The sequence below is a fragment of the Hydra vulgaris genome, chromosome 11 (genome assembly GCF_038396675.1).
Source record: "Hydra vulgaris chromosome 11, alternate assembly HydraT2T_AEP".
NCBI lineage: Eukaryota > Metazoa > Cnidaria > Hydrozoa > Anthoathecata > Hydridae > Hydra > Hydra vulgaris.
Window position 1 is genome coordinate 12,234,540 of NC_088930.1, and position 10,461 is coordinate 12,245,000.

At 29.2% G+C, this 10,461-nt stretch overlaps 1 protein-coding gene across 1 annotated transcript in view; it reads right to left on the reverse strand.

Annotated features, from left to right (window-relative positions):
- Positions 1-666: 666 nt before the first annotated feature.
- The window catches only part of LOC100212263 (DNA-directed RNA polymerase I subunit RPA2), an 89,623-nt gene continuing 79,828 nt past the window's right edge, over positions 667-10,461 (reverse strand). The window contains exons 26-30 of the mRNA XM_065810136.1: positions 3,163-3,288; positions 1,451-1,578; positions 1,317-1,364; positions 1,083-1,199; positions 667-994 (exon numbers count right to left, since the gene is read on the reverse strand). Of these exons, the coding sequence (XP_065666208.1) occupies positions 776-994; positions 1,083-1,199; positions 1,317-1,364; positions 1,451-1,578; positions 3,163-3,288 (638 nt within the window). The 3' untranslated portion in view covers positions 667-775. The remainder of the gene's footprint in view (positions 995-1,082; positions 1,200-1,316; positions 1,365-1,450; positions 1,579-3,162; positions 3,289-10,461) is intronic.

Below are 10,461 nucleotides of genomic sequence, written 5' to 3' on the forward strand. Positions count from 1 at the left end.
GCTAGTTCTGTAACATTTCTAAGTTTACTTCTTAAGCTCTCTCCACTCTATAGGAGATCTCCCTGAGCATATCTTAGATATTCATGACTCGAGAGTCTGATCCTTTTTTTCTACTCCGTTTTTGTGAACTAAAATATTTTCTTCCAATTGACAAGATGTACGCGCAGATTATTAGTACAAATCCCATATCTTATTTCTTCATGATTAAAAATAAAACTTAATATTGTATATTTTGTGTATACTCGCTTTTCTGGAATGGTTATAAATATAATAATATGCAAGGAATGCATAATCTTATGTTGATACTATTTTACTCATTAATGTATCAACAAAATAAACACAGTTTATTGCCTCCATGTTTTTATGACCAGAATGTAAAAACACGTATTAATCAGAAGAGATATAGTAGACAACGCCCTATGCAAATTAGTTGTTGTAATTAGAGAAACTCGATTAGAGCAACCAGATAGCGGTTATTGCGAATCAATTTATTTTACTTATTTTATTTTTAAACAACCTTAAAGTATGTAAAATTAGAGTAAAAAATTTATATTTAATAAGGATAAGGAATGTAATATTTATATATAAAAATAAAAAGTTTCGATTTACTAGTTAATTCAAAAGAAACACCAACTCCTAAACAAACGCAATTACAAAATCTAGATGTCTTTAACTAGAACATATTTTGATATTGGTTTAAAATAAATACAAAATAGCTATAAGTACTTAAAATAATACAACTAGAAAAAAAGTATAGCATACAATAAATCGGTTATTATCTAACATCTAAAACTAATCTGATGTTCATTGCCGTCAGCTCTGCTATTAGATATTTAAAAACGTAAGGTACTAACATCTTCTGGATATTATCGCCATGACCACAGATTCGACAAAACCACTTTCTATCGTTGAAACCAATTAACGAATCGTGATGCGTAACAGGTTTACGTACAATTGGAGTAAAAATAGATCCGCATTTTGTACAAACATGTGTCTAAAATAATTATACATCCTTAAGAAACTTAAGCATTCAAAATATTATACTAGATTAATATGGTAGGAAATAAAATAACATAGGTTACTTCACAACGGTCTGAGCAGTTAAAAAGTCTATCGTGCAGTAAAAAGCCACTTCCATGCGCAATTAACGCATCACGCTCCATCTCTCCGAACCGTATTCCACCTTGTCTTTTACGACCCTTAAAAATTAAATTGCAGAAAAAAGTAAAAGTACTATTTTCAATTTCTTTAAAAACAAACAATCTCAAATAAATAAATCTTTAAAAACAAATAAATAAACATCTTAATAACTCTACCTGTACAGGTTGATGAGTTAGATTATCAACCGGACCTGTTGAACGGACCTGTCAGGAAAAATATTTTTTATTATATCTTCTTAATTTTTTGTTTTCACATGACTTATTTTTTATAAATAAAATAAATATTATACTTGATACTTATCAGCTACCATGTGTCTAAGTCGTTGATAATATACAATACCGATAAATATATCAACATCCATTTCCTTTCCGTTAATACCACTGTACATGCGTTCATTGCCATAGTAATTGTACCCAGCTAAGATATAATTTAATATTAAATCTAATCATAAGCTAATTTTTGATAGAGTTACATATTCAATATCATAATAAAAGAGACGACAATTGAATAACTCGCTTATTAAATCAAATTTCAAATATTTTTTTCTAATGAACAAATTGATGGAAAAGAGCTTTACTATTTATATTATTTCAATTTTGAAAAACATTTTTTTAATTTTGTTAGTTCACGGACCTAATTAAAAGAGAAATAAGAAAAAAAAAACACAAAATTGCGATTAATTAATACACAATAAAATTATCAAATTAAATAAAAATACTTTATCTTCTTTACACTAAATTTATCATTTAATTAATAAATAATTAGTAACACACCAAGAAAAAGTTCTATAGAATTTCTATACACTTTTGAAACATATTGCCGATAGAAATTCTATAGAATATCTATTAATTTCTATAGAAATTGCTATAGAACTATTTTTTCTATAGAAAAAAAAAAAAAAAAAGCTTTATAGGAATTTCTATAGAAATTAACAGAGATTCTATAAAATTTTTATAGAATTTCTATAATCCATATGTTTTAAAAGTTTATAGAAATTCTATAGAACTTTTTTTCCTGGGCAACCGTTGCTTAACTGTTAATTAACAAAAAACCGTAAATATAAAGTCCCTTATATATGTCAATCATTTTCATGTATATTTTCAAGACAAATCGCTACATCTCTACTAAAAAATATAGTAACGAAATCACTAAAATATATATATAACATGGTACCTGAATATAAATAACATGGTACCTGAAATTGCAGTTTACTTGAATATGTATAAAATTTTTCATTTTGACATTCTTTGCAAAAAGATCTTTTACAGTTAGTGGTTTAGAAATTCAATGCAAGGAATATATTGTAAAGTTAAATACAAAAAAAAAAAAAATCATATTTCAAAGGCAAGGTGTAAAGCAACTTACTAAAAATAACTTTCTTGCATAGTTCTTAAAAGTAGAGAAGTGATCGAGTTAACAAAGCATTATCTCGATGCAATTTTTCATCAAAGTTTTCAGTGTTCATTTTTTTTAGTAAGCTACGGCAATAAAAGATAAAGTATTTTTTGTCACTTAAATTAGTATTTAATAAAAATTAAACTTAAGTGATAATCACACTTTTTAATGTCAAAAAAAAACACAACCTTTTATTGAGCTAAAAATAAAAAGTAAAGTGCAAAGGGTAAAATAATAAATAACAACCAATTTGTGTTTTACTGCTTATAAAATAATTTTTTCTAACAATGAAAAAGTTCAAGATACTAAACTTTAAGTTTCAATAACTATTGATTTGCAGAAAATTTCTTTAATGTTGTAACTGCTTTAAAAAGCAATTACTCAAATTACTATTTTTTGAGTAAGCAAATATAATATGTAAACAAATATAATTAGAAACTTGTTGCTTTTTCAGTTGACACTAAAAATGCAAGATAAAATAAACCCAGAAAAAAGCGTTATAATTTTATGAAATTAATATTTATTTGTATATATTTAACAAATGAAATGATGAAAATGATTTTTTAAATACACAAACAAAACGAGAAACTATTAATGTAAACTTGCCTTTGACTAATATTTCACCCATGTAGTGAGCAGCAGGTTCTTCTTCTGAAAAAATAAAAGGTGTTGAATCGTGTGTTATACCATGAAGAGCAGCAGACTTTCCAGCCATAGATTCAATCATCATACCTAATAAAAAAAAATTTAAACTAACACACACATACATATTAATACATACACACACAAATATACTAGAATAAAATATTATAGACATACTAGAATTATTATAAATATACTAGATATACTAGAAATATTATAAATATACTAGAATAAAAAATTTAAACTAACACACACATACATATTAATACATACACACACAAATATACTAGATATACAAAATATACATAAAATTTAAACACGAATATTGTAATTATTTTATAATTTTGCCTAAATAAGGCAAAACAATACAAGTCAGATGAGTTTGAAGGCCAGTCAGCAAAAAGTTAAAAAGCATTGTCTGCAAACCACTTCTTTACTGACGGCATTGTGTGAAATGGAGCTGAGTCATGCTGGAACTGTGTCTGGAGTTAAGTCTTTTTGTATCACTCATATTCATGTGGACCTGTACCTTATACTCTAAAACCTTTATATACTCTGCTGACACCCTTGCCAAATATTTTCAGTTCATTTTGCCTGTTCACTGTTAACCCTAAGATATTCAAGTAGATGATGCACATGGACTGCAACAATGGCTGTTTTAAGCACTCACATGTATTTGTTTTTCATTTATGACTACTGTAGGACTGTCCAGAAATTATTACACAACCCAGAACATAGCCTAGTGAAGTTTTTCCCATTATACTATCAATTCTTTATTGAAAAACATTTTTTACAGATTTATTTTAAGTCTTCTAGGGGTTGCTCAAAGCTCTTGAACATTTTAACTAAAATATAACAGAAAATGTATTAAAACGCTATCTTACTTTTGTTCTTACTTGGTCTTACTCAATTAAATTTATTAAAGTAATTATGGAAATTGTTATTTTTTATATAGTAGTAATGATGCACAACTTGTGCATGTTTGTTTACGTTCTACATATATTTCTGAAAAATAATTCAATATTTTCATAGTTTTTAAGGTCCAAAATGAGGAAAAATGTCGAAATTGTCACTTCAAGTTATTAGTTTCAAATGTTTAGTGTTTTTTTGTCAAAACTTGGAAACAGCTTCCGATGTTGTTCCACACCTTGCAATAGCCATGCTCTCTGTTGTTCATCTGTTGTTATTATTGTTGCAAAATCTGAGATTAGTTTGACGCCTCGTTCGGCAGCATCGTTGACAAACTTTTCAGCAACTTGGAAGTCTTCATCTGCTGCCCATTGATTCACTGGTTTAGCAAGCCAATCTCTTCTGATGTTGAGATTCTGGAACAACAGATGTGACTCCGGTCCTAACAGACTCTTCAATGTTGTGTTGCGTTTGATTTGTCTGAAGATTGGTTTACCCATTCGGAAGTTTTCAGGCACTGCTATTGTCCACAATTTGTTTGCTATTTCTTGCTTAACATGGTCACTCATTTTAGGATGATGACTAAATAAAGCAAAAGGAACAACTTCTTCAGTGAGGTACCATCGATGGTTGTTTAGTTTGGCTACCACAACATCTGCAATTTCTCTGTCTACATTGCGGAAATCCATCATGTCATGAATGAGTTCTAGATCGTTTACGGGAGCATCGGCTCCAATACTGGCTTGCATCCATGCTGAGGTGTAAAAAAGAGCCAAGAATCTGTTTATACGTTCCAGTTTAATCACAGTTTCCTTGTCATATTTCATTGCTTTTGAAAACATGAACATCTTCCCAGCATATATGTTGCAAGCCATCCAACAAGCCTGATGTATGGCTCCAGGTTTGAGGAAATGGGTACCACGAGGTGGTGTTTCACCCAGAACAATAAGATTATTTTCTGCGCACTCTCGGTAGTCATCCCGAGGAAACACAGATGATTCCTTGCTATTGAGCAGCATTTTTAAATTTTCAATGACTCGTTCTTTAACTTCCAACAACCATGGATTTTCAATTTTCAGCAACTGGATAGGTGATTGCTTATCGAGACCTGACCATGCCTCTTTGAAGGTAGCAAACATTTTGTTTTCTGGTCCTCTGATTTCACCAAACAGTGATTTCCAAACAGCGCTAGCTACAAGTTCAAGGATATGGTGATGACAAGCAAGATAAAATAGCTTTTTATCAACAAATTCTTCGATAAGTTTAGCTGCACCCTTAAGGACCCCACTGTTGCTTGCTGTAGTATCAAATACCAAAGCGACAACTGATTCTTTTAATCCCCATGCTTCTAAGAGATCATATGAGGCATCAGCTTGAGTTTGTCCTTTAGAATCTCCTAGTTGTGGCACACCCAGCAATTTTCCCGATGAAAATTCTGGTGAACCTGACAGAAGAATTGCTAGACGTTCAAACTTATCACCAAGAGAGTCCTGCAGTAACTTTTCATCCCAGTGCATGGCACCAAATTGAGGTGGTTTTTCCTTTATTTTCTCCATTATGTTTTCTGCAATGTCCTGTCTGTTTGACATTCGCTTTTGACGCGTAGTTGAACGGGATACATCGAAGTCGTCTAGATTGCCACCCGCTGCTTTTATTATAGCTGAAACTATCATTGTAGTTTGATTGTCGGACAACTTTAACCGATCGGCTGCTGTCATTAACTCGTCACATTCCATAATTTTTCTGGGAACTTGAAGTGTAACAAATTCTTGAAACTCTATTTTTTCAATAATGTGATCTGGCTCAAAATCCGGATCAATTTCCGTACAACCAACTTGTGCATCATCCTCAGACTCTTCAAAAAATTCATTTCCTTCTAGCTCTGCAGCTGCTCTTTTCTCTAGTCTTTCTGTTTCTTTTTCTTGTCGTTGTTGCTGCTGTTCAATTCTGGTCAGAAACTGTAAAGCCTTTGCTTCAAAAATTTTATCCTGGCCATTCATACTAGACTTTCTTTCATGTTTCTGATCAAGATAAAACGCAATGTCATCATCTTTGTGTTTCTGAGATAGAAGTCTAGATTTTCTTATGTCATCAATTGCATCTGGAGCACCAATGTCGAAAAGCATATCAAGCTCTGAGATGAAGTTTTCTTGTTTGTTACCAGGGTCGGTGGCACGACTTTTATTTTTTTTTAAACTGGTCCATTCATTCCATAATCCAAGAACATCAAACATACAGTTTTGTCTTACTTTGGTTTTGATGCGAGCCATGTGCCAAAAATCTGCAACACTGTCTGCAACGATGTAAGAAATTTCTTCATTCTTAACACTGTTACCAACGCTATCAGGATCATGTCTCAGATATAAAACATACTTCATCACCTGTCTGTGTGTAGGTAACTTTGCTCCTGTAATTGATGAACACGACTGACCAATCAACCAAAAATTTCTACTAGTTCTAGTGGTAGGTTTTGAAGATGACGGAGTTGCGGGAACACTCGAAGGTAATGGCGAAGACGGTATAATTGGGTTTGTCACTTTTAATTCTTTTCCACTCCTAGTCAACATTTTCTATTTTTTCTAAACAAAAATGCAAAATTGTATGTACCCAATCATAGCATGCAGGTAAAATAAATAACTATTATAACAAAAACATTATTTCCTATGTGTTTTAGAAAATGACATACAATTTGTTTGATTTGGGTCAAAATTGGGTCAAAATTGTGTAAAATTAAAAAAAAAATACTTACAATAACTTAAATCATCAACTTATCAATTGGCATCCATAACTTAATTAATCAATAACTTAAATTGATCAATTTCAACATTTTTCGACAGTTATACTAAAAATAACATAGCGTTTTTGTACATTTTCTGTTAAAATTTACTTAAAATGTTTAAGAGCTTTGAGCAACCCCTAGAAGACTTTGAATAAATCTGTAAAAAATGTTTTTCAATAAAGCATTGATAGTATAATGGGAAAAACTTCACTAGGCTATGTTTTGGGTTGTGTAATAATTTCTGGACAGGCCTAGACTACTGCCTTACTAATAAAAGATTTGAAATATACACAAAAAAATTTGAAAACTCCAAAAATATAAGATATAAGGATGATATAACTAGAACTTTTTAACATAACATTGTTAATAATGAAAGTTAAATATTTAAGGCTAAAATATTTAGAAAGGAGACATCATTGGTATGTTACAACTACCAGATAACACAATCAAAGACCTAAAAAACAAACACCCCAAACCATCAGTAGTAGAAATAAAATGGCTTATTGTATGGCCCAATAAATTCAATGCCCAAATGTTTTTTTGATTGTCTTGATGGGCAAACTAGTTATGAAAGCCGCTATCAGATGGAAATGGATTCTGATATTTATTGACGCATTTACTGCTCTTAAAACTTCATCAAATAAGGTAAAGTACTCAGAAAAGAAATTACTACAATTACAAAAAGTTTAGTAACAGAAACATATGAACCACTATTCTTAGAAGCTTTCATAGTATGTCGACTAATTCCCTTAAATAAAAACCTAGGTGTTAGACTAATTGGAGTAGGGGAAGTACACATCATTGGTGAATTAATTAGCTTGAATTTCAATAGCGAGATAAAAGAAGCAGCAGAACCATTACAAACATGTGGTCCAGCACATGTTTGTAATGGTTCAGTTTGTAATGGTTAACAATGGAGCAGGAGCTGAAACTGCAGTACATGCAATGAAGAAAATATTTGACAATGACAAAACAGTTGCAATACTTTAGATTGACCCAAAGAATGCCTTTATTTGTTGAATAGTTAAGTGAAATATCTCAAAATGAAACTGTTTTTATCCACGTCATTACAATCAAGTACTTTTCATGTGTCATGTTTCTGTTTTATTTGCCATTCGATAAAAGACATTGAAGAATGAATTTGTATCTAAGTTAAATGCAATCTTGAGAAGTACAGCTCATGATATTCAACAGGTAAACAATCATGCTTGTTTACCTGTTGAATATCATGAGCTGAATATTTCCTTTTATTTTTTTTCTCTAGTAAGTAGTATAGTTAAAAATGATCAAATGAAACCAATACCAGTTCTAGAAAATGCACATAGCAATTCTTTTAGGCAAATTAATGGTAGAGGGGCCATTAATTTTTAAATAAGTTAGCATTTGGGAAGTTAAAAATCTATGATTCCGCATCATAGATTTTTAACTACCCTTGAATAATCAAATATCATTCTAATAACTTGATGATTTGCTTCCATTACCTGACTTCATTTTTGTATACTGTATTCATTTATACATTAATGTATACTTATATACATTAATTTAAACTTTACATATTTTTAAATATATAAATAAATTATCTTATAAATCATAAACTCAAGATGTTTCTTTAAAATAATTTCTTTTAGTTTTAATGGAAGCTCAAAAAGTTTTCTGTATATTCAATTTCGAATATATATTTTTACAAATTTGTTTTTTAACTTTTTCAGTCATCACGCAAACAAAGTTTTTAATTTATAACTTATATTTATTCATTAAATAAAGATCTGGATGATCACTTATATAATAAACTATTAAATTGTAATATAAAAAATGTTTTATATGGAACATAGACCTACTTTGACTTGTACTAAGGGTCCTCACAGCTAACAATTCTTTGATAAGTTTTTTATTTAATGACTCAAACTGGAATTCCATGGGCATTGTTTCATGAAATCATGTTGATTTTACTTTTTTGATTTAAAGTCTTGGTACTTACATTATCATGTTCATTGAAAACAACTTTTTCAGTTTTCATTACAAAGAATTATTGGTACTGTTTGAAGAGATATGCAGTTCATGATGTGTTTTGAATCTAATAGAATGTTAGACATAGGAGTTTAATTGCCATGCTCTTTTTCTTTTATTCTTCAGAAACCCAATAGCTTTAGTTTTGGCATCTCTTCTTGTGAAACGAATGATGTTGAGAATGCCTTAAATTACTGCTAATTTTTCACCACATAAATATTGACTAAATATAACTGAAGTAATTTATATTTAGCTGTTGCTAGAGCTTTGTCAGTACACACATTGCATGAGGCTTTTAATTTTAATAATTTTTATGAAAAATTGTACACATTTTAGTTGTTTATTATGTCTAATTCTTGCAGTCTTTTCATCCAAACCATTGTTGATAAAGAATAATACAAAACATAGACATAAAAATCAACAGAAAATAATTCAAATTTCAAATAAATACTAGTAAATTGCAGCAACATGCAACAAAAAAAATCTAAGGACTATAGAATATAAATTTATAAAATTTAACAAGTAGCATCACTTTAAAACAGCAAAAATATAGTTATAAAGTACACATATATATACACACTATATCAATACAATGATTATTACAATCATTAGTATATATACTCAATGATTATTATAATCATTAGATACAACATGTTGATTCACAATCTATTGATTATAATTATGTACTTTTATAACTAAATTGCTGCCTAGTTTTAAAAATGGTGTTACTTGGTAATCTGTAGAACTAGTTTTTAGAATCCTAATTAAAAATAATAAATAATTCATATGAATACAATTTCCAGTTGTTATACATAAATATTCATTAGAAAACACTAATATATACATATATGCAAATATATATATATATATATATATATATATATATATATATATATATATATATATATATATATATATATATATATATATATATATATATATATATATATATAGGCACACACACATGTATTTATAAATGTATATATGTATGTATGTATTAGAAAAAAGTTTTTCTGCGCATGCAAGGTTTTTCTGTTCTCTGATTTCATATGTAACAAAAAAAAATTTTTTGACCTCATTTTCAGCAATATGTAAGATCTCAATTTTTTTAATTTTTTATTAAATTTGTGGTTTTTTTCATTCTTTAAATGCAGGACACATAATTTTACTATCTTATTTGCTGTCCCTTTCCTTTAGATGATTTGAAAAACCAATTCTTTTAGTATTTATTTGAACTAATTTATTCTAACAAAATCATTTAGTATTTTTAAAAAAGTATTTTATATCTACTGTATAAATATTTTACATTTTTGTAAAGATACCATGTAATGTAACATTTAAACGTACCAATTGTTCATGTTTTAGAGTATTTATTAAAGCTATTTATCAGGGATGCGGAGTCCTAAAAAGGACTCCGGATTTGAAAGTCACAAAAAGATTACTTTATCCGAGTTTTTGGTATCCAGGAGCTCAAAAAATGTAAATAAGTTTATGGACTACTAATAGGAAAAAAGTTAAGACTTTTAGGTTAGAGGAACAATCATTTTTTGAGCCCGGAGTCCTTAAGT